Raw genomic sequence first — 27,173 nt, forward strand, 5'->3', positions numbered from 1 at the left:
AGTCAAAATTCAATAATTGATGTCACTTCTATTAAGTATAACATTCTGTGATTACAAGCATTTCCTCTAATGAGGGACGAGGGTTAAATGAAACATAAACGAACTTTTAATGCACGTTATCCATCCATAGCGCTAAATATTCTGACAATATAACTAAAGCCGTTTTGTTTGTAACTTGTATCAGTATATATGTATATATATACATTACACATAACTTCCTGATGTATCACGACCATTTTCTAACTAGATAAAGAAATGTATGAAAAATCGCATTGGCTTGCGCAATATTTTCACTGAATTGCCGAATCTGATCTTTCTTATGATTACTATTTGTTAGATATTAATTAATTCTGTAAGAAAAGATCCATTATATTTAAATAGAGTTAATATATATACGTTTCGGTTTTTAAATGTAAAATTTACCTTTGAAAAGTGTGCAGCTAAATACTTTTCTCTTGTTTATGCCGAAAATAATTAAAATTGACGGCTTTTGTTTATACAGTTAATAACATAAACGTTCGCGTTAAAACAATGAGTTTGTGAAAGTTCAGACGAAGGCTGTAGCCGCAAATCTGATACATAAAACTGGCGTTATATAGGTAACGTTACGTGGGCTCTTTCACTGTGAGGTTTATTTATCATTAAAACGCCGAGCCGGCTGGCGTGGTTGGTGGATCCTTGCCTTTCACGCCGAAAGTTGTGGGTTCGATTCCCACCCAGGACAGATATTTGTGTGCATCAACATTTCTGTTTGTCCTGAGTCTGGGTGTAATTATCTATATAAGTAAGAATTTACAAAAGAAAAATAGTATATGTAGTATATCAGTTGTCTGGTGTCCATAGTACAAACTCTGTACAAGCTTAATTTGGGATCAGATGGCCATGTGTGAAAAATGTCCCTGGATATTATTATATTATTATTAATAAAAATATTTTCGGTGAAATATTTTATTACAGCCACAAATTACATAACATATTAGATTTTTAACAAAATTATAATTTATCGTTTTCTATGGCTTGCCCTTGACCACAATAATACCAAATATTCTACCGCAAAACAGCAGTACTTGTTATTGTTATGTTCCGGTTTGAAGGGTGAGTAAGCCAGTGTAACAGGCACAAAGGGCACAACTTCTTAGTTCCTGAGGTTGGTGGCGCATTGGCGATATAAGCGATGGTTGACATTTCTTACAATGCCAATATCAATGGGCGTTGATAAACACTTACCATCAGGTGGCCCATATGCTCGTCCGCCTTCCTTTTCAATAAAAAACAAAATTAACTAGTGAACTCTAAAATGGAACGCGTTTGCCTATAAATTGTCCATTTACTTTGAAAATACCTAGATTGTAATGCTCAAGAAACACAGACGCTGCAAGGACATTCCACATTCGCGGAGCTTTTTTTTTTTTTTTTATATTCGCCAGGAGGGCAAATGACTCTACTCCACCTGATAGTAAGTGGTAGTAGAGTACAAACGCGACGACGGCCAGTACAGACGGCAAAAACGTTCTGCACTAGCCGCCTTCGCCTTGCCGGCCCGCAAGATGCCTCTTCACGCCTCGTTTGAAGGAACCCGGGGATAATATAAGAGGAGGGGAACACATGAGCTGGTAAGGAATTCCATTTTTTGGAAGTGCGACAAAGAAAGGAGTTGCCAAATTTCTTTGTTCGCGATGGAATTGATGTCACAGTTAGGCGGTGACATCGAGAACCAGCTCGCGTGGACTTAAGAAGGAAGGGGGAAGCAGGAATTAGAGAGAATAATTCCTCAGAGCACTCGCCGTGATACAGTCGATAGAAAGCGCTCAGTGCTGCTATCTCACGACGCAATTGTAAAGGTTCAAGGGTGTTTGTGACCTTTACGTCGCCAATAATGCGTACGGCACGTCGCTGCAACCGGTCCAAGGCCTCAAGTAGGTACTTAGCGGAGAAATCCCAAAGGTGCGAGCAATATTCCACGCAAGACCGTACCTGTGTTTTGTACAGCAGGCACAGTTGTTGTGGCGTGAAAAAGCGCCGCACCTTGTTCAGAACTCCGAGTTTCCGTGAAGCTGTTTTTATAACAGCCTCGATGTAATCCCTTGGACTAAGGTCGCAGCGAACGTCAATCCCCAGCATGGCGATTTTGCTTTGCATCACCAGCGGAGTACCACAGAGGGAGGGAAGAGGGGAAAATGTTGACTTTTTCGCCGTGAGAGCGCATACCTGTGTTTTCTTGGCATTAAGCTCAACAAGATTATCAGAGCCCCATTTGGCGATGAGATCTAACGTCCTATCGAGTTCAATGACAAGATTCTCCCGCCTCTCCTCAGTTTCCGCCCGCCCAGCCACTGCGCGTCCGTGGTATCCACCATGCACTGTACTATCATCTGCATAGCAATGTATGTTCCCAAGGGAGAGCATATGATTGATATGCAAAAGAAAGAGTGTGGGAGATAGCACAGATCCCTGGGGGACCCCAGCATTCACTACATAGAATTGTGAAGCGCAACCATCTACTAAAACACGAAGGCTACGCTTGTGTAGGAAGCTGGCAATCCAGGTGCATAGCTGAGCAGGCAGACCATATGCCGGTAGCTTGGAGAGAAGACTTCTGTGCCAGACCCTGTCGAAAGCCTTGGAGATATCGAGGCTGATAGCCAACGATTCTCCATGCTTGTCGATAGCTTCACCCCAGAGGTGCGTTACGTACGCTAGAAGATCACCTGTGGACCGTTTTGGTCGAAACCCGTACTGACGATCATTGGAGCTAATTATAAATAAGAAGATAAAATGATCTGTACAATTGGGTGAAATACGGATGACGTAGGGGTAAAGACTCTGACGACATGTGGTTTCCGATCATCCGATGGTATTGAAATCTATCGAAAATAGTGAAGGTCTTTTATTTTGAAATCTGACTCAGCTAATGTTTCCAAAGGATAACTAACTTCCCTTCTGCTAAGCCAAAAGTTGAGGTCTCTGGCACTATTTGATTTTCACTATAATGTTTCCCACATACTCGTCAGCTTTCTTAAAAAATAACAAATAATGGATTTGAAAATTATAATGATGGTGATTTTGTTTGGAGAGCAAATCCATTATCTTGAAATATGTTCTCAGCCTTCGTATTATGTAAATATTGTTTCGGTTACGTATTTTATATATTCAAGGTACGTACATGTTACAATGTGTGACGATGATTCGATTACAGAAGCATTTAATATGTATTGTTGTATGTGTATTATGTATAACTAGATTTCTTTATTTATTTTATTTTTTTTATTTTTATTTATTTGGGAAACATACAGCATAATATAATACATAAAATTTAGTAACAAAATAAATTTCACTTAAGCCAACAAAGTTTCCACTTATACAAACAAACATGGAGTGAACCTAACGATAACAAGTTATTTAACAATTTAGTAAGATATATGAATAAAGTATTAAAAATAATTTAAAACAAAAAAAAAAAAAAAAAAAAAAAAAACGATAAGTATATTACTGACAAATACAGTTTTTTAGAGCTTCTTTGAACTTAAATAAATTTTCGTTAAATATATCTATACTAGTGTAGCGTTTATTATGATTGTCACATGCTCTTACTAAAAAGCGATTTTTAGCATAGTTCGTTCTACACATTGGGACATAAAAGGTATGTTTTGAACGGGCAATGGAATGTGAGCACTTGATATAAATGTTGTTGACTAAGTACATTGAATCGACAAAATTATTTACAATTTTGTAAAGAAAAACCTGATCTTTGCATTCCCTGCGTTTCTCAAGCGACAAAATATTAAGCTTATTAATAGCATTGGACCCAAATTTACGCGTTAATCTTCTAATAAATTTATTCTGAACATTTTCGATAGCCATAACATACTTAGAGTATTGTGGATTCCAAACCGTTGAAGCGAATTCCAAATTAGATCTTACATACGAGTTATACAACACATTATATGTATTGATATGCTTAAAGTCTCTTCCCTGGCGAAATATGAAACCCATCATACTGTAAGCTTTTGCGATAATTTTATTCACATGCCTGTCAAATAATAAATTAGAATCTAGAAGCACTCCTAGGTCCCTAACCTCGGTTACCCTCTTAATTAAATGATTGGAAATTGTGTAATCAAATAAAATTGGATTTTTTTTTCTAGAAAATGTTATTACATTGCATTTTTCAAAGTTAAGATGTAGGCCATTAGATGAACAATATTGCACTAAAATATCCAAATCATATTGCAAGTTTGAGCAGTCATCACTTCTTTTTATGATTTTAAATAGTTTTGTATCATCGGCATATAGAAGTATGTCAGGATTTTGAAAATTTTTTAGTATATCATTAATGAAAATGTTAAACAATAGGGGACCGAGGTGAGAGCCCTGAGGAACCCCAGATGTTATGGGGACAAAACTAGAAATGTGTCCCTTGACAGCGACTGCTTGAGTTCTGTCACGGAGATACGACGTTATCCATCTTAGCAAATCGCCGTGTATACCAGTATATGCAAGTTTTTTAATTAATAGCGTATGTGGAATTTTATCAAATGCTTTTGAGTAATCGGTATACACAGTGTCAACCTGATGTCCTCTCTCCATGGCTGAAAGAACAACATCGAGAAACTCAACAAGATTAGACTCAACTGATCTTTTATTTACGAATTCATGTTGTTGGGTAATGAGCAGAGGTTTTATTAAAGGAAACAAAGAATCGTAAATAATCTTCTCAAATAATTTAGGTATGATAGATAACATTGATATTCCACGATAATTTTTGACAATATGCTTATCTCCATTTTTAAAAATGGGAACAACAAGCGATTTTTTCCAAACAGGTGGTAGTATGCCTGAATATATGGATTTGTTAAAGAGTAAATGTAAAGGGATTGATAAAGATTTACTGCATCGTTTTAAAAACATAGGATGTAATCCATCTGGGCCACTGCCTTTAGACGAGTCAAGTTTTGAGAGATATCTTTCAATGGTACGGCATGATACATTTATAGTACTAATTAAGGACTGACTACTATGCTTGTTTAAATAATCAACCTCGGGTTGATTCACTTCTACTTCAAAAACTGATTTAAAGTAGTTACTAAATAGATTAGAGATCGATGGGCCGTCGGAGCCAACCGTATTGTCATGAAACATGGTGTCAGGTATATTATTACTACCTTTCTTTGATTTTATAAATGACCAGAATTTCCGAGAACTGTGATGAATATTATCTTCAGCCCTAGCAATAAAGACATTATAACACTCTCTTTCCATCAATTTAGTTCTGTGTCGAAGGTCAGCAAATTTGTCATAGTCACTATTATGACCATAAATTTTCCATCGTTTATGCACTTGTAATTTCTTTTTAATCAATTTAATTAAAAACCTGCTAAACCATACAGGATATTTATTGATATCGTATACTGTTTTAGCTGGTACAAAGCGATCCACAATATTATTAACTATTAAATAAAACTTATCTACTGCGTTAATTATATCACATGTTTCGAATTGTTCCACCCAATCAATATTATTTAGCTCATTGTTAATTACGTTGTAGTCAGCAACATGAAAGCGACGAACAATTCGAGGAGCATAACGTAAATTTGAATCATTCAACATAATATCCGTCAACACAGAGAGAGACGGATGATGAACGTCTTCAGGCAAAGATAATGGTGTTGTTCTATCGACCGAACAACTACAGTTAGACAGAACGAGATCCAATAGTCTATTATTACCATTAAAAATCCCATTATACTGACACCAGCCAGAGAAGCACATAAAAGCAAATAGTTGCATAATTAAATTATTTTCGGATGGGTTTTGGATAGCTAGCGTATTTTCAGAGTTATGTGACCACACAATATCTCCCATGTTGAAATCTCCTACAACAATATATTTATCAAAAGGGTTATTCAAATTTAAATCCGATAAGAACTCAAAAAATGTGGCTTCAGAATCGCTCTGGTGTTGATTTTGAGGGAAATAGCAACAGAAAAGTCGTAGTTTTTGTTTACTTAAACCCTGTCCGACCACTATATTAACAAAAGTTATATCAGCACCTGGAAGAGACATTGGTGTCCTAGAGTGTTGCATGTCGACATAGATGCCACGACGTACTGCTATAAGTGTACCACCACCCTTACTTACCCCTAGAAGTGCATAGTCACGATCATTCCGGTATACGTTATAGCGTGAATCGAAGAGTTCTTCATCAAAGATATTAGGAAGTAACCAGGTCTCGCTTAGACAAATTACGTCATAATTGGAATTTAACAAATTAAAATAGAACTGTAAAGTTTTAGTGCGCAATCCTCTAACATTTTGATAATAAATATTTAAGTACATAGTAATATATATTTTAAATTATAATTATTGTGAGTAATAATATTAAAGAGAAATAGCTTTTCAATGCACCTAGATGCCAGATAAGAATTAAAACATACCTTCAAGTCCATAAAACAATACAATATCAGCCTAATTTTCTTAATAAATATAATTAAAATATTAACGAAAACAAGTAAAAATATAAAACTACAAAAAATATTCTTAAAAAACTGAACAAAGTAACATACTTTAATATTATAAACCAACAAATTAATAACGCTTATAAAATTTTGTTTAAACACTCTTTGGAAGTAATGTGAATAACTGGTGAATTGTTAGTCTTACGAACCATAACAGTGCAATTTCGAACCCAGCAGAATAAGTAACTTTTCTCTTTGCATTTTCGTCGAGCTTCATTCAAAAGAGCCTTGTTGTAAGTGGACAGGTGGTCATTTATGTAAATAGGATTATTTCTGCCTGAAAAACCAATGTCGCATGCTTTCAGATTTTTTAACTTCCTTAACGATGAAAGAAAATCATCCTTTTTGTAACGTGCTTGCATTTTTAAAATAATGGGACGCGATTTATTTTCAGACGAATCATTCCTTACCGCTACCCTTGTTACAAAATCAACATCGGTATTAAAATTTATGGGGTAACCACTTTTTTCAGCAAGGGTCTTAATAATATGGACTAAGTTTTCGCCCTTATTTTGTGGAATACCATTTATTTGAATATTAGAGCGACGCACCCACTGTTCATTTCTGTTAGTGTTTTCCGATAATTCTCTAAGCTTAAGTTTCAACTCCACGAGTTCTGTTTCATAATTTTCTATTTTAGTAACTTCCTTATCTAGATCATTCATTCGATCAACAACAGAATTAATGGAAGACTCGATCGTATTAATTTTTGTAGACCAAAAAGTAACAGATTCTGAGAGCTTTTTAAATTCATCAGTAATAAAAGATTTGAATGACTCCATTGTGTAATGCAAACTATTGAAGCGCTCATCAAAATGTGCAATCAACGATTTAATATCTATGATTTGGGCTTGATTTGTATTTATTTTATCAGAGATCATATTTAATTTTGGACTTATATTATTTTTCTTAGATATTTTGCAAACTGGACATTTCCATTTAGCTTTATTCATAGGCAGAATCTTTTTAAAGTCGCTTTCATTTATACCAACACATGAGTAATGATACATACTTTGACAAGCCGTACATCTAATAATTTCTTCTGGTCTTACGATCTCTGAACAATGTTTACAATCCATTTTGCATATATATTATTATCACAAAAAAAATGTAGGTAGAAAAAAAGCTAAGAGTAACTCTGCTTAACAGACCGATTGTTGAATTGCAGTCAAACCAGCGACCAAAAGGTCATAAGCGCCGGGAAATAAGCGTCGCTTACGCGTTCACTTCAAACACTGCACACTACTATTGCAATTTAACAAATAAAATTTGAAATTTGTAGTTTTAATTTATATAATTCACATTTAGATATAATTTAACACATAAAATTATTGTCATTAACACAAACTTTAACTATTTTTCAAAAGTTCACTCCCGATTATCGACTTATATACTGTTTTATAATAATTATTTGCGTAGCGATTACATACAGCCGTTTGCAATTGTCGAATGAAAAATTTCGCCCGGCTTCGTTCGTTTGTAAAAGGGGGGCAAGTGTTATATCATGTTCAGTGGTTTAGCTTTGAAAACGAAACAGACAGGCAGACAGGGTAACTTTCGTATTTATAATATTCGTATAAATTGGTGGTCTGCTTCGTTGGTCTAGTAGCCAGTTTAACCATGAGGAGAGCTCCGCCGCGCTACGCGCGGAAGAAGCCGCAGATGCGATATCGACACAATCTTGCAGCCTCTCCAATCAGTGAATAGACAATTATTGCAGAATCTCAGAATCAAAACTATATTTATTATGAAACTACCCGCTTATATTGTTATAATGCAAATTAAAACATATTTCAATAAGTTTTTTATTAATAAAAGTAAATGAACCAATCTAATAATCTTGAATAGTTTTTGTGGCTCTTATTCCTGAAAAAAAAGATAATAACGTTATTAACGAATGTTTCGGTTTCATTACATAATCTATCGAGGAATGACGATTTTACACGAGTCTGCATAACAAAGGAAGGGACCTATAGTCTTCCGGAAAAAATATCAGCATTCGTCTATTAACAATGTAAGTAAAACTTTATATTTAATAATAATAATAAATTATAAGGTTGAAGGGCCGTGATGATGAAGTAATTAGAAGACGAGAATCTTAACCGATGATTTATTTCATCTAATTTTCGGTGGCGAAGAAAACATCGTGAGGAAATTTGCAGATGAAAATCTGCCACGTGTGCCAACCCAGGTTGGAGCACATAGTGAAGTAAGCTCCAACCTTGTCCGCAAAAATGAAAAGTACCCTTTGCCTAGCAGTTGGACATTTCCAGGCACTCCAGGCAGGTGCCTGTACATCGTTGATATAATAGTAAGGTTACTATAAGATTATTTTCTTTTAAGTTTCAATTCGTTTGAACTTAACGTATATGATTTTTATGGTTCGTTTTTCTAGTGGCTAGTATATATACTAGTTCATGCACTTGAGCGACCTTTCCCTGCGTGTAACTGTATCAGCGATGCTTAACATAGCATCGGCGGTGAGGACCGTTTTTTTCTGTGGGACTTCTGGTATCGCATAAATTTCTGTGCGAATTAGAAGGTGAGCCAGTCTAATTTTAACAGGCACGAGAGACTTAACATCGTATACATCATGTTTTACGGATATCAATGGAACTATTCACCAGTTCACCAGTCTGCCTTATAACTAAATAAATTCTTAGCAAAATGTTCCATAGTAGTACCTCGTAACGAATAATAGACAATATTACTCACTTTCCTCTGAAGACATTTGTCGTGACCCTGCAATATAATTTTAATTTAAGTTAATTAAAGAATTATTGGCGTTGCAGTATGGTTATAACAATATCGGTCGCTTATTATTTTGATTATAAAAACTAAATATTTTTTCAATTTTTATCCAAGTTATTTACACATAGTCTTATTGAGGGGTTTGAATGATATATTCAAATTCAAATGAATACCCATTGATCCCATGCTTGGCTTCACATTGACAATGTTCAGAATGGCTTCTATTTTCTAAATGTCTATGGTAGGAAGACAACTTATTAGATATTACTTATCAGATAATAAACATTACTCACTTTCCTCTGAAGATATTAGACGTGGTCCTGAAGTGCAATGCATTTATATTTAAAAAAAATTTAGAAATAATTTTAAAAAATCATATTATTGATCGTGCGTTGCTTCCAACAAATATAATAGAGCCACAATAAGTTGAAAATTTCGTAACGGCAAATTTCGGTTAATATTGGTGTCGTCTACCAAGAGACCGTCAGCTGCAGCGGCCTCTAGCAGGTGGCCAGTCGTAAAAGTTTAAAAATCCTTTACTTCTACTGATAATACACTACTTTAACCCCCAAATAAATGGAATTTATATAGGTAGTCGCTTACTCATTCAATGATAAATCATCCGTATCCGTCAAAGTAAATTTTGCACGTAAATTAAAGGTTCAGTCGCATCAAGCTTTACTATGTTTTCATGTGCTTATATTTATTTATTTATATAGGTACACAAACAGAATACAAACAGGACATACGTTAAAATTACAAACTTACACAATTTCAAGCTAGATTACATTCCTAAATACGTATACACGGCATGCCCAAAAATAATATTAATACAGTCAGTTGCTCTTTATATAACAATCAATAAAATTAAAAAAATATTAAATTACGGCAATTTTTTTAATAGAATAGAAAGGCGGACGAGCATATGGGCCACCTGATGGTAAGTGGTCACCAACGCCCATAGACATTGGCATTGGCAGACATTGGCACAAGCCTATAATTTTTCAAAAGATAAACTCTCTACACCACCACTAATATTATAAAATTCTACCAGAAACCCAGTTACGTAGGTATCTATGAAACTAATATTTCCTTTACTGAAAGAAACCGACAGATTAATGAATAATTATAAACAACAAAATACCTTTTTTCCTTTTGTGCGATTTTCTAATATACTCATATTTGACAGAGACTTCGCCTTTAGACAAGATAAAAAGAAAAAAAAACAAACTTTAAATATACATTAAAAATTATGACCAAACATTTTTCGTTGATATAATAGTATTGTAAGATATATTTAATCTGTGTACAAAAGTCAGTTTGTTAATTGTGCTTTCTAATGAAAATTTCTGTTTATTTAATACTTTTATTTTACATACATACATACTCGCAGTACAGTACAGTAACAGCCTGTTAATGTCCCACTGCTGGGCTAAGGCCTCCTCTCCCTTTTGAGGAGAAGGTTTGGAGCTTATTCCACCACCCTGCTCCAATGCGGGTTGGTAGAATACACATGTGGCAGAATTTCAATGAAATTAGACACATGCAGGTTTCCTCACGATGTTTTCCTTCACCGTTAAGCACGAGACGAATTATAAACACAAATTAAGCACATGAAAATTCAGTGGTGCTTGCCCAGGTTTGAACCCACGATCATCGGTTAAGATTCACGCGTTCTTACCACTAGGCCATCTCGGCTTCGTAACATACTCACTGTTGCCTCTAAAACCATAATGGGTTTTAAGCCTTGCAACGTTATAATAGTTTTATTATAAACGACCTTTCTTATAATCTTTATTTAGCATCTTTAGTTAAACACTCTCTCCTTCTCTTCTCACTGATTTGACATTTCACAGAAGTAGACACAACATTGTTTAACAATCACCTCATAAGTAATATTTATTGGTAGAGTTGTTAAGTCTTATCTGGATTTAAATATATGTTTTTAATAAGCTCTTTTTCTTTACTAAATATATATTTTTCAAACGTAGGTCCTCAATGTTTTTTGTAAATACTAATTATAAAGTGTTTACTCTCATAATTAAAAAATATATATATTTCACACCTTTTGTTTTTTAAATAATTATCGATATTTTTCATTACTTTATAGTTTAAAGTAAATATATCCATATATAATCAATTTACTTACCGTAAGGATTAACTGTAACAATAAATTAATAATAAAACAACTTCATTCAGGAGAATTTCATGTCCATAGAGTATTTCTCAGCAGTGTTTATTATTAACGGCTTCCGTAATAGCGTCAATATTCAAATTCCCTTATTCGAATTTGAGCTGAAAAAGTCGGCGAAGCACATGGCAGTTTTTATGTCTTGATAGCTTAAAAACTTAAAAAAACAATCAACGCAATAGGTAAGATAATTTATTTGATGCTTGAACAATGAGCCATTTTTATTTTTTCTAATAAACTAGGTTTACCTAGCAGACGTTGTCCTGTGTATATAGGATTATAGGTATATAATTATATTTTATCAATTGTCAAGATAAATATATAAGCTTATATGCAGCAGTGCGATTAAGTAGCGAGTTATAAGAAATTGATAATATAAAAGCCTTTTGCATGTAAAAATACATACGCTGTAAAAAATTACGACGATAGGTTACGAATATGGCGATACCAAGCAGACAACTTCCTCCCTTTATATATATAAACAAAATGTGTATGTGATGTGCTTCAGCGTCATCTTGCAAGCTAAAATTTATTATATTCTTGGAGAATTTGCAAGGAAATGAGACATATCCAACGTCCTACCCTCCAATTATTTGTCAAAGCTTGACAAGTGTCGGTAGAAGAAAGAAGCTACGTTAGAGTGATCACGACATCCTCAGACTCACTTTACAATATTCATGTTCCTTTTTATTTTATCAATTATATTAGTTTCATAGTTCATAATAAGTGCCTAGTTCTAATTAGTTAAATACTTGTGTTGGTCAGATGTGTCCATATTGGTTATAGTAAGTGTAATATTAGAAATAGTATTCATTTAGGATTGATTGTGATATTATTTTAATTAATTAATGGTTAGTGTTAATGTTCAATAACGATGATTTTATAATTTTGAATTATAAGAAGGATAGTAATTGATTGCTGTTTATTTTTTTAATTATCCTTCTCCTGGTTTTTAATAATATAGATACATTTTTAAAATAATATTTACCGTCAATGTCCTTTATTTTTACGACATGTTTCGTTTCTATTGCTGAAATAAAAAAGTTTGTGAATATAACAAAGACTCGGTATTCAGAGCGGCAACTGCGCCAGTGTCTTGGGTATAATGCAACAGGACAGTCTGTTGGACAACCTTTCATTTTTATGGCTTTGTACATTTCGCTTTTGGATTAATTATAAGAAAAGCGTTTATTCATCTTTGAGTCTTTTGTAATATGCTAATAGTTTATAAATTGACCGAACATTTTTCTTGATATACAAGTAGTGCTTTAAATAAAATAGTTTTTTTTTTTTATTTAATAAAGGTGAAGGGAGATCTACTACTGCTTAGCAAAGATATCTTCAAAACGATCTCTTAGTATAAATCGCATTGCTTTCTCTACTAATCGAATCCCGAGACATGCGGACTTCAAATGCATTAGTTAACCATATTAAAACTACTATCAAGTGGTTTAAGATTAAGTTTAGTGGGTAAATTTGTAACAGAATCCATTCCGACGTTTTCCGGGGCGTTTTCTTACAACGCCAAGATAAAACTACACAATATACACAACACGTAATAAATCCGCTTAATCCACTTCATTTCTACAAATAATTTAAATTAACTGAATGATAATTTACTTTTAATAAAGTGTTCTATCATATTTTCGACTTTCTCCCGTCCGTAGTTCTGAATAAGTTCTTGTATGAACTCCTTGAACTCGATCAGCCATTGTGGTTCTGTGTACATTAAATATGTAAACTTAATTATTTCTCATACAATAAATCAAGAAAAACCTTTGTTAAAATCCATTTTAATAGTGAATAGAAATATATAAAAACGTAGATCCCATGGTAAGATTTAAGAAATATTATACTTCTTGTATTTTTAGTGACCATAGGCGATGGTGACTTTCCATCAGATAAATAGGTAACCTAAGCATATATCATTCTACCTACGTGCAAGTAGGTATATTAAGTGCAAGTAGGTATATTGTACCAAGCTAAGCTACGATTGTTTAACTATAAGAACGTATCATTCACATACTTACCAATATCGAAGCCTCGTTTATTTTCTAAATTAAAAATAATTAAATTGTACAAAATTATCGCAACATTATTATATTTTGTTTTAAGTTTTTTTTAATTTACCTTTTTTGCGCTTACTGGACCTTAAAACTGGTCCAAAGTCTACATCTATTATGCCTAAAACAAGAAATTAAAATGAAATAACAACGAAACCAAATTAAACGCTGTCAACTGAACCGACCGCAGTTCAATTCACTCACCGCAACGTTCACATAAATTAAAATTCATCGAATTTAATTACTTTTCAGCGTAGCGAATGACGCTTCTCGAACGAGGTTGATAGTAATTACGAATCAATATACTTGTAACAATAAAAAAGTGGGCATGCGAATTATACTTGCGTTCACAGATATTATAAGTATAAAGAAGCTTTGAAATCAAATCAAAATATTTTTACTCAAATAGACTTTTACAAATATTTATGAATCGTCAAGTACTACCACCGGTTCGGAATGTGGATACTACCGAGAAGAACCGCCAAGAAACTCGGTAGTTACCCTTTAGAAAATACTAATTTGTATAAAATACACACACTTAGTTCCTACATGAGATCCAGTAATAATCCCATCATGTATTTTAGTCAGACATATATTCAGAAACAGAGTAATAGGCTTTACCGATAAGATTATTTTTAATAATTGAAGCCTGCTTAGTGGCAACTTAAGTATATACTGCGGAATTTTATTAAAATTGCGTATATTTAGTACTAAAAACGATTTATTAAATGTATTAAGAAGAAGCATAAAAAACAAAAACATCGTCATGAATTTGTTCATTTTCTAATACTTTGAGTCAATTCTAAGCCAAATCAAAAATTAACTTTCTTCGATTCTAATCATTTTTTACCATTTGCACCTCTTTAAGTGGGATCCATCGATATGTGAAACGTTTTTGCGTTAGAAATATTTTACATGATCTCAAATTCGATCTTCAAATTTGACTTTCAACGCACTCAAAAAAGTTTTTCATTTCAGAATAAAATTTATACAACTACGTAAATGGGTTTTGCTTTAGGTTAAATAGTTTATGATAACTAGACGTGGTCAAAATTATAAGTAAAATAATAATTTCATTTAAATTTATAGTATCATGTTTGCTTAACATCATTTATTAAACTTACGGCATATATTATATTAAGCAAATAGTAAATTTAAAGATGATAAAAAACATTTTCATTCACTAAATATAAAACCTGTGATATTTGGGGATTGGTAAATGAGTTAGTACTTTGAGGCACAAGCGACATAACATGTTAGTTTCCATGATCATTGGCGTAACTAGTATTAATACTTCTAAAAATATAAATTAATACCAAAAGTTAAAAGTTGTTTTTTTCGCTCTAAAAGATAGAAAATGTAGCAGACTTTTTCAAACTTTCACGATAGTAAACAAGTCAAAAACTTACCGTTGTGAGCCACTGGAATAAATAGCCAAATAATTTAATGATACATGAATACTATTGAAATGTCTATAAAAACAAACGGATAATATGTATGTAATAAATTATTCCTGATAGAGGTTTTCTTTGGTAAAATATTGAAGTAATTTAACCAAACTATTATATCACGATATCTCTTTATTTCTACTCTTTATGGGCATCACTAAAATGACATAAGCGCCATTTACTTCATTAATCTTTTGAGACAATTTATTTTCAGGATTTCCGAGGCTCGTCTCAGAATAAAATACTAGCATTCCTTAATTGTTTTGTTGTTCTTCGCAAAGTTTATTTTCATAGCAGACAGCCCATGGATAGTTATCTCACGTGGATATTAACCGAAGATTGTGGGCTCTAATTTTTATATTGCTTAGTTTGTGTTCATCTCGTGCTCAGCCGTGAAGAAAACGTAAGGAAAACTGCAAGTGTCCGATGAATAATTTGGTATTAAGCTCTTTCTCCTGAAAATGGAGAAAGACTATAGGGACATATTAATAGGCTATGACTAATAAGTACGTACTACTACCAATTAAATCGGTTCATTATCTAACAGGACTTTCAAAGAATTCCTTTACACTGTTCAGTATACACTAGGTACACACTACACTAGATCCTGGTCCGTGAAGTCGGACAAGACCTGTCCCTGCGAGCAATCGTGTCGGCGATGCTTCGCAGGGAATCGGCGTGGAGGGCCGTAGCCTCCTTCTCGGAGACCGTCATGGTCCAGAAGTAGACGGCGGAGCGGGAACGGGAAAAGGCTGATCCTGCTCGGCGGAGACGACGACGGCGTCGTCCCGGCCCTCCCACAGCCCTGATGCCCGGGGCTTAAAAGATAGGGCGTAACCCTGGGTTCGTGGATGCGTGAGGTGGGGGCCTCGCGTGTCTCATTTCAGACGGCCCTGAGGAGGACGCCAGCCGGGATGGCCTCGCGCTGCCGTACGGACTAGCGAGGAGTAAGGGGGGGGGCGGTATTACCTTTGCCCCCTGAGGAGAGCTCCGACAAGCCACGACCGGAGCAAAGCACGGGAGAGGCCGCGGATGCGTTATATTTACACGATCCTGCAGCCTCCCCGATCCGTGCCGAGGACGGCCATCGCAGTGGTTTTAGTAGGTAAGAATCCCACATAACCCAGTTCCCCCCCCCATGGGAGCTAGGTACCTTTCTGAAGGTTTCCACTACGTGAAAAAAAAAGGTACATACTACACTGTACACTATAAATCCTAATATATATATTGGGATTTATAACACCTACCTTTGACATTGAGAAGAACATTTTCTTTATTTTCCGTTTCTGTAACATAAGGTTAGTTATTTATTGTAATATATCAAATATATTTTTCATATAGTTATTTTTTTTCTGAAATGACCCCTTCACATACATACACATATTATACTAGCACTATAAGAAATATATATAAACAGACAACTTAGACAGGATCTAAGATGCTTTGCTCCTTGTATGTAATATAATGGATTTACACAAAATATAATGTCTTATTTTATAGCAAAGCTTTGGGCGCAATAGGGCAAAATTTTTAAGGACGAATTTAGTATCTATAACGTTGCCATACGTAACGTTTTAAAACTAAGCGCATCTAACGTTTCACTTTTGTAATTTGAACTAAATTGACCGCCATTTTGTTTATTTTAAAATACTGATTATCTTTATAACTTTTCGATATTGTTAAATAGATTAAGAAATGTTTTCATGCGTTTAGCAGATAGACTAATATGCCTGCTGAAGGCGGTTACGTCTGTCCTAGACATAGGTTTTTGTTAAGTTTAAATCATTTTATCATGTATAGACTAAACGCCCATCACACAAGCATGGGATATACGACGATGTATTTTGTAATTGTTCCACCAGCTCACTGACTGTCGTAACTTGAACGTACCATGGTCGGTGGTAGATTAACCGTTGGTTGATTGGAATAAATAGTGAATATGCAAATAGAAGTGCATCCTCTCATTCTCACAGTCCGCTGGCACGACTAATCTGACACAAACGGAAAGAGTTCAAGCGCAGAATAAACGGTTTTAAGTGCTTCCCGACACACAGGAGCTTGTCCTGGCTCTCAGACTTCGTGCTTCTACTGAGAATTTTTCGGCAGAAAAATCCAACAGTTTGTTAATTAATATGATGTTTATTAAGGTAATTAATTACCTTCGACAAGTTTTTTAATATGTAACTTTGCGTCTTGGTAGCCATATTTCTTTATATATTGATCGATGCGTGTTCGCAAGTTACTCATCCATAGGGGTTGGGTTACTGCTGTATGTACGTCCTGTGATACTAAAGAGAAAATATAAAGAGAAAAATATATAAATTTCATCATACACATATATATCTAATAATAAACTATAAGCAATAGAAGCGGAAGTATCTGTAACAAGGTTTAATAAAAATGAGGCTATTTTTGTTAATGCAAATGAAATATAAATAATGAAAAAAACATGTTTCCGCCCGGGTTCGAACCGAGGACCTTGTGCGTGTGAAGCACACGTGATAACCGCTACACTACGGAAACTTTTAAATATAAATGAATACCTACTACACTTCAATTACAATAAACAAATGCAAGTACTATAACGAAGATTGAACCCAATAACTTGGTTTGCAGCCTTATAAATTTATACTTTTACTGGTAGTAGAGCTTTGTTCTCGTCTGGGTAGTACTAATCAGTTATTCTACCGCAAAACAGCATTACTTGGTATTGTTGTGTTCCGGTTTGAAGGGTGAGTGAGCCAGTGTATATACAGGCACAAGGGACATAACATCTTAGTTTCCAAGGTTGGTGGCGCATTGGTGATGTAAGCGATGGTTAACATTTCTTACAATGATAATGTCTATGGGCGTTGGTGACCACTTACTATCAGGTGGCCCATATGCTCGTCCGCCTTCCTATTCTATAAAATAAAAAAAGCCACATACGAACGAGGCAGATTAATATATTGTATAATTCAGTCACTATATATATCTTTATTTTTCTTTATTTAACTATTTACGTGTCGTTAGTTACAGAATTATTCGACATAAGCCCTTCTCACGCGTAGCCTTTTGTCGTGCTCTCAGTATTATCCAATCAGAGACATTAGGATCAAACTATCGTATAGATAATTTAGTATTTAATGATTTCATATATGCCTAATATATGCGACATACAATATAATAATTTACATTACAGTGCAGGAAGATATATGAGAAAAACTATTGGTCTTTTCCCCTCTACTTTGCCACCATCAGCTTGTCTAGGCTATCAGGTTGCCTTCGAGCTTTCAATTTATTTTAATAACTACTGAGATATTATAAGTCTGCTCTAAGTGATTTTTTTAAGTTACGCGCGGGTGAAACCGCAGGCAAAGCTAGTTTTATAATATAATAAAATTTATATTGCAAATGTATCTTTATATGATTATTACTTACATGAATTCATTTTCGATTCATTGATATGCAACGGTTTTTCTTTTTTTACAATACCTGTTAAGTAAATAAATAATACTTAACAGTTTTAAATGAATGATATATATGAAAATATCGAAACAAATGCCAAGAGCAATTTTAAAATACAGTATCTGACATACGAAAGCCGAGATGGCCTAGTAATAAGAGCGCGTGAATCTTAACCGATGATCGTGGGTTCAAGCCCGGGCAAGCACCACTGAATTATCATGTGCTTAATTTGTGATTATAATTCATCTCGTGTTTGACGGTGAAGGAAACATCGCAAGGAAACGTGCATATGTTTTATTTCATTAAAATTCTGCCACATGTGTATTCTACCAACCCGCATTGGAGCGGCGTGGTGGAATAAGCTCCAAACCTTGTAAACATTCTCCTCAAAAGGGAGAGGAGGCCTTAGCCCAGCAGTGGGACATTAACAGTTTGTTACTGACATACGAAAACCATTAGTCAAGTTTCCACGAATCGTGATTGTACACCACTAACTATACGAAGCGTTAAAATGGTTCCTGTAAATGTTTGCATCATGTACGTGACAATTCAGAATAATTATTACAGGGACGGTTTTGAACGCCTCAAAAGAATTCTACTAGCCGTTACCAAAACGATTCGTTTCTCAAATATAGTACCATACACGATAATTTCGTTAACTATCTCGTACGCTGGATATTCTAGGTATTTAGTTTTTAATCACGATCAACATTAGCCTCAATTGTTTTTTACTCTTAACTTTGTTTTAAGACGAAAGTTTTCACACGAAATTAATGCAACACACATTAAAATTATTGCTTACTTGGTCGTCGGCTGATGCTCTGGTCTTCTGCGCAATGAAGAAAGATCTGACGAAAATTAATTGTTTATGCAATTGAAACGTATTTCACAGAATTTACTCGATGGTATTGATTTCTGCAAGCCCGTCGAGGTAGATACTAGGTCCCACCTACCACCAAACAGCAATACTTACTCTATTTGTGTTCCGATTAGAAGGGTGTGTGCCAAAGTACTGGTACAAGGTTAATTTTCAAGGTTGGTGGCGCATTAACGACGTAAGAGATGGTTTATATTTATTACAGTGCCAATACCTATAGGCAGTAGCTAACTATCAGGTGGCCCATTTGCCCGTTCACCTATATTATGAAAAACAAAGTCGATAAAGGCGCGGACACATGTCGACGGTGCCGCACCAGCCACCGTGTAACGGCACGGCGTCGTGCCGCAGTACGGTGCCTTTACTACCGTTTAATTATAAACGTTGTTAAGTTGCAGACTTAAACAATGCTTTAACTTACGAATGTCAAATCTATAATGTATAAATATAAGTCAGTGTTTAACTAAACAGCCGGTAAACATTTACATGTAAGGTCCTTAAAGTTAAAAGCAAACCAGACAAAATTCTTCCAACAATTACATTAACATTTGTCATTAATAAGTTAAAAACTTATAAATTGAATTAACACGCTATTACGCCACACTTTCCTAAGGGTCTTTTAATCAAATATAAATCTCTTTGGCCATTCTGTGTTATTATGTTACGGGTATTTACCGTAACAGCCTGTGAATGTTCCACTGCTGGACTAAATGCCTCCTCTCCTCTTTTTGAGGAGAAGGTTTGGAGCTTATTCCACCACGCTGCTCCAATGCGGGTTGGTAGAATACACATGTGGCAGAATTTCAGTGAAATTAGACACATGCAGGTTTCCTCGCGATGTTTTCCTTCACCGTAAAGCACGAGATAAATTATAATCATAAATTAAGCACATGAAAATTCAGTGGTGCTTGCCCGGGTTTGAACCCACGATAATCGGTTAAGATTCACGCGTTCTTACCACTGGGCCATCTCGCCATATTTATTAAGTTATATAAATAAATTAATTAATCCGTAAATTTAAAAAGAACACTCACCAGAAATAAATCTAAATATTGAAAACATAATATTAAAGTGGACTTCATAAGTCGTTTTTGATTAGGAATGAACACTTTCGATTATATTTATGACTAGAATTAGTAATTAAATTAATTTCCTTGAAGTCGTAACACATTGCATTTAATTTCAAAAGCAAATACGAAATTGAAGTTCAATTAAATATTGCAGTTTCTTTCATTATGATTATTCTTTACTTGGCGGTAGTTAGTCCGTCTGGGTACCACCCACTCATTATGTATTCTAACAGTAACATTTAGTACCTATTGTTGTTCTGCTTTGAAGAATATGTGAGTATAACTGAAATAGCACAGGGGACATTGCTTTTTAGTTCCCAAAGTAGGTGGCGCATTGATGTTATAAGAGATTGTTAATATTTCTTATAATGCCAAAGTCTATGGGCGGTGTCCGTCTAAACTGCCTCTGCGGAACCACCTACGGAACACTGCAACTTGCTTCAGCCAGTGTTTTATAAAATAGGTACAAGGTCTGCTGGGTAATATAATTAAAGTTTTCACATATGTACATATATACATTCGTATTTTTCGTGGTTTTTTACTTTCAAAAAGAAAAAAATGATTTTATAGAAACTGTTTATTCTTACATATAAATAATACACATATGTATGATTCATATAATGCAATATTATAATTTTTCGTTGTAAAAATATTATATATTTTTTCTTTTATAGGGGGAGAAGCGCCTGCACACCACACCTACTTTCACCTAGCTAATGTTTTACTCTTAAATATAATAGGTTAGAGCGTCCCCTTCTACCACAAATCAGTGTTGTATAATCACCTCCAAAAATATTTGGTGTTGTTTCGGGCGAGTGAGCCAGTGTAATTACAAGCACAGAAAAAATCATCTTAATTTGCACAGTGCCCGTTACATTTATGGTATAAATAATCGTTAACAATTAGTGCTGGCGCCCATGGTCAGTGGTGACCATTTACTATCAGGTAAATTGCCTCAAAAATTACTCGAAAAGGCCGGATTTGTGAGCAGACAACAAAATAAAAGTCAACAAACTTCAATATATTTATTAAAATATACAAATATATAAGAATATTTCTAATGTACTTCCGGCGTGATGATGACTGTGGTCCTGATCTTCCCCCGGACTATTTGCATGGAGAGCTTCCCGGGGGCAGTCTCTAGCACGCTGTATAGATCTCCGGCACTCCGTACGGGGCTGCCGTTGATGCTCGTCACGATGTCCCCTGGCTGTAGGCCTCCGCTGAGGATGTTACAAGTAAAAAAAATGTATTTTTTTATGAAGAGGTAGGCGGACGATCGAATGGGACACCTGATGGTAAGTACTTACCACCGCCTATAGACATTGGTGAATTAAAAAAAATCTTACATCGCCAATACGCCACGAACTTCGGAAACAAAGATGTGATGTCTCTTGTGCCTGTATTTACACTGGCTCACTTACCCTCAAACAGAAACACAACATACTAAGTATTGCTGTTTGGCATATGTCATGTTTGGTTAGAATATCTGATGTGTGGGTGGTATATATATACATCCTGGAACACTTTTGGCGTCAGGCACGTTGTGCAACGTTACGACGTCCCCTGGTTCTGATATTTTTTATTATAATCTTGAAGTGAATATTGCTAAGTTTTTCGATTTCCTTCCGATGATATATATGTTATAATATAATTTATACATACATTCACTAGGTGCTAGGCCTTTGTGCGAACCCGTCTAGGTAAGTACCACCCAGATTTTCAGGGGTTTTTTTAATTGTGGCACTTGATTTGAAGTGAGCTAGTGTAATAAGAGGTATGAGACACGTACAATGCACAGACCAGCAGGGTTCAAGCTTCAAGGCTTTACGACCAAAAGCGTTTTGAGACACTTTGCCATCCAACGTCATAACGGTATAGATATATAAAAAGTATTATTTCTTACTTGTAAGCTGGTGATCCAATGATAACCTTCCATACCAGAATACCATGGTCAATGTCAGTCGGCATCTGAAAATATATATAATATATCATTCAATCGTCACTTTAATAAGATTAAATTAATTTTAAAATTATCACCGATTCTGAATGATTCTGAGATTCTATCAAGAAGAACCGGCAAGAAACTCAGCAGTTACTCTTTTCAATTTAATTAAGTATTTTTAATAAATTATTATTTTTTAACTTATTTATTGATTGTCAAATTAGATTTACCACCGGTTCGGAAAAGAAATATCATGACCTGAGAAGAACCGGCTAAAGAAACTCAGCGGATAACGGATGCTAACTTCAAGCTTTTATATCACCTATATAATATTACCTCTGGATTCCTCATTCGCAATTCCAGGAGAATATTCGGTGTGAGCGACAGCATCGTTATACCCAAGTACCTTCGGGATACTGGTGGGGATTTCGTTTTACCTAAAACACACACACACATTTATGTAAAGTGAAAGCGTCGACTAAAATGCGAAAGATAATCTCGCTCTGCCCTGCCTCTGAAGGGCCAAGGCTGGCGCTGTATTTGCTTATAAGAGTAAGTAAGTAAGTAAGAAAGAGCACGTAATGCCAGAGAGAGAGAGAGAGAGAAACCCCTCTAGTGCTCAATAGTCACAAATTCACTCACATCTGAGTACCATTATATGGGACTCAGAAATGAAGAACCTTTAATACAAATCGGGTGCTCAGGTCAATGACGGAGCCTAGAAATTCATAGGCAATAGCACCAACGACTTGAGAAAAATCCTTCCTCTTCCTACTAATCCTACAGGATTGAAATTTTAAATCGAGGTTCAGTACCGAGGGAATGCATTTAAGGTAATCAAGTCATATATTTATATTATAAACAATGACACTATTTATTTATATTTTAAATGGACCTTTCAGTAATATTGCGTTCCACTTTCGTTAAAAATATAACACCTCGTGTCCCTACTGGTGACAGCAGGGTTAGTTCATTATTCGCCCAGAGGATCGGAATTGCAATTCAAACGGGAAACGCTAGTCAAGAATGCTAATAGACATTCTTGACACCATTCCACTCGGTTATGATTTTTATTTGTATATATTTAAGGCTTTGGTGTATTAATATGATAAATAAACAATGAAATTTTAAATGGAAACATGTACATAACATTAAAATTTACTAACGTTTAGCTAAAAACTCTTTAACGTAGTCGATTGGTATCGCAAACGATATTCCAGACGTGACCTTCATACTATTGATGCCGATAGCTTCACCGTCCAGGTTCACGAGCGGCCCCCCACTGTTACCGAAGGTTATCGGTGCGTCTGTTTGAATATACACCATGTCTTTGCCTTGAAAATAAAAGACGACATCAGAAAATTTACATCATAAGATTTTATTTTTTTAATTTGGGAAAGCAATTGGCTCAAGGCAGCTTCAAGTGTGGAATTAAATTCACTCTGCAATATGCAAGAAGGCATTGACACTAAGGGTTGTTTTCAATTGTATTTTTAACGTTAAGAAAGATACCTTACCTCTCAACCCAAGTTCTTCGCTCGCTCTTTGCGTGGAACTTATCACACCCGCAGTCACAGTATTGCTCAGAGCTAGGGGGCTGCCCATCGCTACCACCTAAAAAGAGTTTACATATTTTATCCACTATTTTGTTTATTCATATTTTATTGCTCAAACTGTAAATAACGGATGACAAGATTAACAGAAATAATGGAGCGTAAATGCAGTCTTTACACAAAAATAAGTTTGATAAGAGAAAAGAAGAGATAAGTGCAGTTGAATTAGAGGAACAAAAAAAGTACCGCAAATACCAGCTAAAAAGAGTTCATAATTTTTTTCCACTACTAGTTTCCGCTAGCGACTTCACTCATGCAAGTAGGTTTTTTTTATTTTTATAGAATAGGAAGGTGGACGAGCATATGGGCCACCTGATGGTAAGTGGTCACCAAACGCCCTTGGACATTTGCATTGTAAGAAATGTCAACCATCGCTTACATCACCAATGCGCCACCAACCTTGGGAACTAAGATGTTATGTCCCTTGTGCTTGTAATTACACTTCCTCACTCACCCTTAAACTCACTTTCCTATTTATTAGTCAAGGTTTGCATTGTATTTAGGATCTCTAAAGTTAATTCTACAGTGGGACACTGTTACGTTTTTGCGTTACATTTAAAATAATTCAGCTTGTCAGAATAATAATTTCTTAAAGAGCTGTAAGATATTTGTACTGAGTATGCTACATGTATTTATGTTTAATCCTCATATTAACTTATCAACATACTATCTAATTCGCGCTTTTTTATCATCACAGCAATTCTTATAAGTTATACTCCTATAGAATTAAATTCTTCGGCTTTTGATATGACACATAATTATAATGATCAATCATTCTAGTCATTTGAAATCAACCTTGAAACCTTTTATTTTAGTACTCTATTTTGCATGTACGACAAAATCTTAAGTTTAAAAGAATCATTTTTTTTCTTATCTTTGTACTCACTTATTTATTAATATATATTATTTCTTATAGTTGATTAAACATTTATAATAATAATATCCTAGGACATTTTTCACACACAGCCATCTGATCCCAAATTAAGCTTGTACAAAGCCTATGGAAACCAGACGACTGATAAACTACATATACTATTTTTCTTTTTGTAAATACATACTTATATAGATAATTACACCCAGACTCAGGACAAACAGACATGTTCATGCACACAAATATCTGTCCTGGGTGGGAATCGAACCCACAACCTTCGGCGTGAAGGACAAGCATCCACCAACCACGCCAACCAGCTCGTCAGATTTAGGATTATTTTTATAAAAATGATAACAAATGGGCCACCTGATGGTAAATGATCAATGCTGCACATAGATATTGGCTATGTAAGCAATGTTAAACATTCAGTAAATCACCAATGCGCCACCAACTTTGGGAACTGAGAGGTTACATCCTTTGTGCCTATAGTGAAACTGACTCGCTCACCCTTCAAACTGGAACACAACAATACTAAATATCGCTGTTTGGCTGTAGAATTATTTTGTTAATATATAAATTGAGTTTGTGTAGTTATATATTAAATTTTTAAAGTTATAATTTGTTTTAAAGTTAAGGCTTGCATTAAAATCGCTCTTTGTTCAAACTGCCTAATAATGTTGGTTAATAAAAAACATTAATTGAATCAAATCAAATCATTTTAAATTAAATAGACTTTTATAAATACTTATATCATATCGAGCACTACCAATAATAAAATAACAAATATTGTTGTGGAGAAAACATATATCATATCTGTGAAATTGCGCTATCAATAAAGATTAAGACAGCTATACTTAAACATGACCAATCCATATTTGAATGAATACATAAAATATGTATAGACAATATTATAGCATATCTTCAAATATATTTGGACAATATTTTCAAGCAAGCTTTTCATAGTGATAGCAATTTTTACTGTCTGTAGAGCTTTCTGCAAGCTCGTCTGGGTAGGTACCACCCACTCATTAGATATTCTACCGCAAAACAGCAGTACTGGGTATTATTGTGTTTCGGTTTGAGGGGTGAGTGAGCCAGTGTAAGTACAGGCTTAGTTCCCAAGGTTGGTGGTGCACTGGTGATGTAAGCTATGGTTAACATTTCTTACAATGCCAATGTCTATGGGCGTTGGTGCCCACTTACCATCAGGTGGCTCATATGCTCGTCCACCTTCGTATTCTATAATAAAAAAAAATCTAACTTCATATGGTAACATGTGTGGGTTGAATCTTACAACCCAATTTCAAATCAATTCCAACAGATTCAGTTGTAACTTAACACTTATGTTGCTGGTCAATAGGCAATATGGCTTTGCTTATAAATGTTGCTTAGCGGTTGTTTAGTGAAACTAGTTCGCTCTTTTTGTCATTATTGATTTGACAATCAAAAGAAGAAGACAGCAATGTTTAACTAATCACCCACTAAATAGCAAACAAACAATACAAACCCACTCGCCAGGCTTGATGTCAGCGGAAGACCCAAGCTTCATTGTAGGTAAGTTTTTCACTGGAATCCGTAGTGTTGCCAGGTCTGATTTCAAATCAACATCTTCGACAAATCCCGTATGGTTTGAGCCATCCTGAAATTTAAAAATAATGGTATTGTTTACAAAGTTTGTCATATAATAATATATAATCTAATTATTTTAAGTATCAATTGATACTTAAATAATAGATTTATTGCGACTACCTCGCCCTGGTAGTCGCAATAAATCTATTTTTGATTTTCCATTGACAAAGACTAAATATGCAGCAAATGCATTTATTAATAGATCATCTAAACAATACAATAAAACATTTATTGAATGTGATATATTTCATCTCTCCCTTAAAAAATTCAAACTGCAAGTAAAAGAAATATTATACTCTCAAGAGCCTTAATTTACTCATGCATTTTTAATTAATTAATTATAAATTGATTATTTATTATTAAATTATGTTTTCTTGATTTAAAAATTAAATTTATATTAAATATAAAAAATGTCTTGTTTTGTAATTACTTATGATTAATTTATAAATGGAAACTGTTTTGGTTTATGAATTGTTTTATATTTTTTATTTTATTGTAATTATTTCACTGTTTGTTTCCTGTACACTAAATAAATAAATAAATAAATTACTGCAATATGTACATGTATTTGCTTTAATATTCATCTTATATTGTTGCAATAATATTGTAAGAAAATCTACCAATTTTAATTTAGCAATTATATACCTACAGTAGAAAATATGTATGTTTGTAGTAACATATGACTAGCCCCAAGCCACCTCCGAGAGGTAAAACCTTTTAGCTAGCAGTGATTCAATTGAAGAAATATTTATA

At 34.5% G+C, this 27,173-nt stretch overlaps 2 protein-coding genes and 1 non-coding gene across 5 annotated transcripts in view; all 3 read right to left on the reverse strand.

Moving 5' to 3' along the window:
• Positions 1–8,304: 8,304 nt before the first annotated feature.
• On the reverse strand, positions 8,305–20,422 carry LOC126778279 (uncharacterized). 3 transcript variants are annotated; one of them, XM_050501774.1, is made up of 16 exons: positions 20,327–20,368; positions 19,507–19,551; positions 19,218–19,364; positions 18,389–18,442; positions 17,128–17,256; positions 16,216–16,254; positions 14,930–14,941; positions 13,588–13,641; positions 13,488–13,511; positions 13,078–13,176; positions 12,446–12,487; positions 11,416–11,427; positions 10,411–10,464; positions 9,560–9,586; positions 9,231–9,257; positions 8,305–8,381 (listed from the first exon to the last, which is right to left on the reverse strand). In XM_050501774.1, exons 4-16 carry the CDS (start codon positions 18,396–18,398, stop codon positions 8,347–8,349), a joined length of 564 nt encoding a protein of 187 aa, XP_050357731.1. In that variant the 5' UTR covers positions 18,399–18,442; positions 19,218–19,364; positions 19,507–19,551; positions 20,327–20,368; the 3' UTR covers positions 8,305–8,346. The 3 variants fall into 3 exon arrangements, with proteins under 3 accessions (XP_050357731.1, XP_050357729.1, XP_050357730.1); XM_050501772.1 differs by lacking the exon at positions 19,507–19,551 and having other exon boundaries at positions 19,218–19,263; positions 20,327–20,422; XM_050501773.1 differs by lacking the exons at positions 19,218–19,364; positions 19,507–19,551 and having other exon boundaries at positions 20,327–20,417.
• On the reverse strand, positions 17,419–17,491 carry Trnav-cac (transfer RNA valine (anticodon CAC)). The gene has a single exon. It is a non-coding gene; the product is annotated as a tRNA-Val (tRNA).
• Positions 20,423–21,374: 952 nt separating the features above from the next.
• LOC126778331 (uncharacterized) overlaps positions 21,375–27,173 on the reverse strand; it is a 28,187-nt gene continuing 22,388 nt past the window's right edge. The window contains exons 9-14 of the mRNA XM_050501840.1: positions 26,299–26,430; positions 23,825–23,921; positions 23,474–23,641; positions 22,644–22,744; positions 22,269–22,333; positions 21,375–21,585 (exon numbers count right to left, since the gene is read on the reverse strand). Of these exons, the coding sequence (XP_050357797.1) occupies positions 21,420–21,585; positions 22,269–22,333; positions 22,644–22,744; positions 23,474–23,641; positions 23,825–23,921; positions 26,299–26,430 (729 nt within the window). The 3' untranslated portion in view covers positions 21,375–21,419. The remainder of the gene's footprint in view (positions 21,586–22,268; positions 22,334–22,643; positions 22,745–23,473; positions 23,642–23,824; positions 23,922–26,298; positions 26,431–27,173) is intronic.

This window comes from Nymphalis io, chromosome 25, assembly GCF_905147045.1.
Source record: "Nymphalis io chromosome 25, ilAglIoxx1.1, whole genome shotgun sequence".
Lineage (NCBI taxonomy): Eukaryota > Metazoa > Arthropoda > Insecta > Lepidoptera > Nymphalidae > Nymphalis > Nymphalis io.

What these genes read in the sequence shown, in the direction of transcription:
- LOC126778279 (XM_050501772.1), bottom strand. Translation starts at nt 20,374, where the DNA reads ATGAAGTCCACTTTAATATTATGTTTTCAATATTTAGATTTATTTCTG. An exon ending in AATATTTAGATTTATTTCTG is followed by an intron (nt 19,264 to 20,326) that starts GTGAGTGTTCTT and finishes AATTTTCGTCAG; the next exon opens with ATCTTTCTTCATTGCGCAGA. An exon ending in GTCCAGTAAGCGCAAAAAAG is followed by an intron (nt 13,512 to 13,587) that starts GTAAATTAAAAA and finishes TTTTTAATTTAG; the next exon opens with AAAATAAACGAGGCTTCGAT.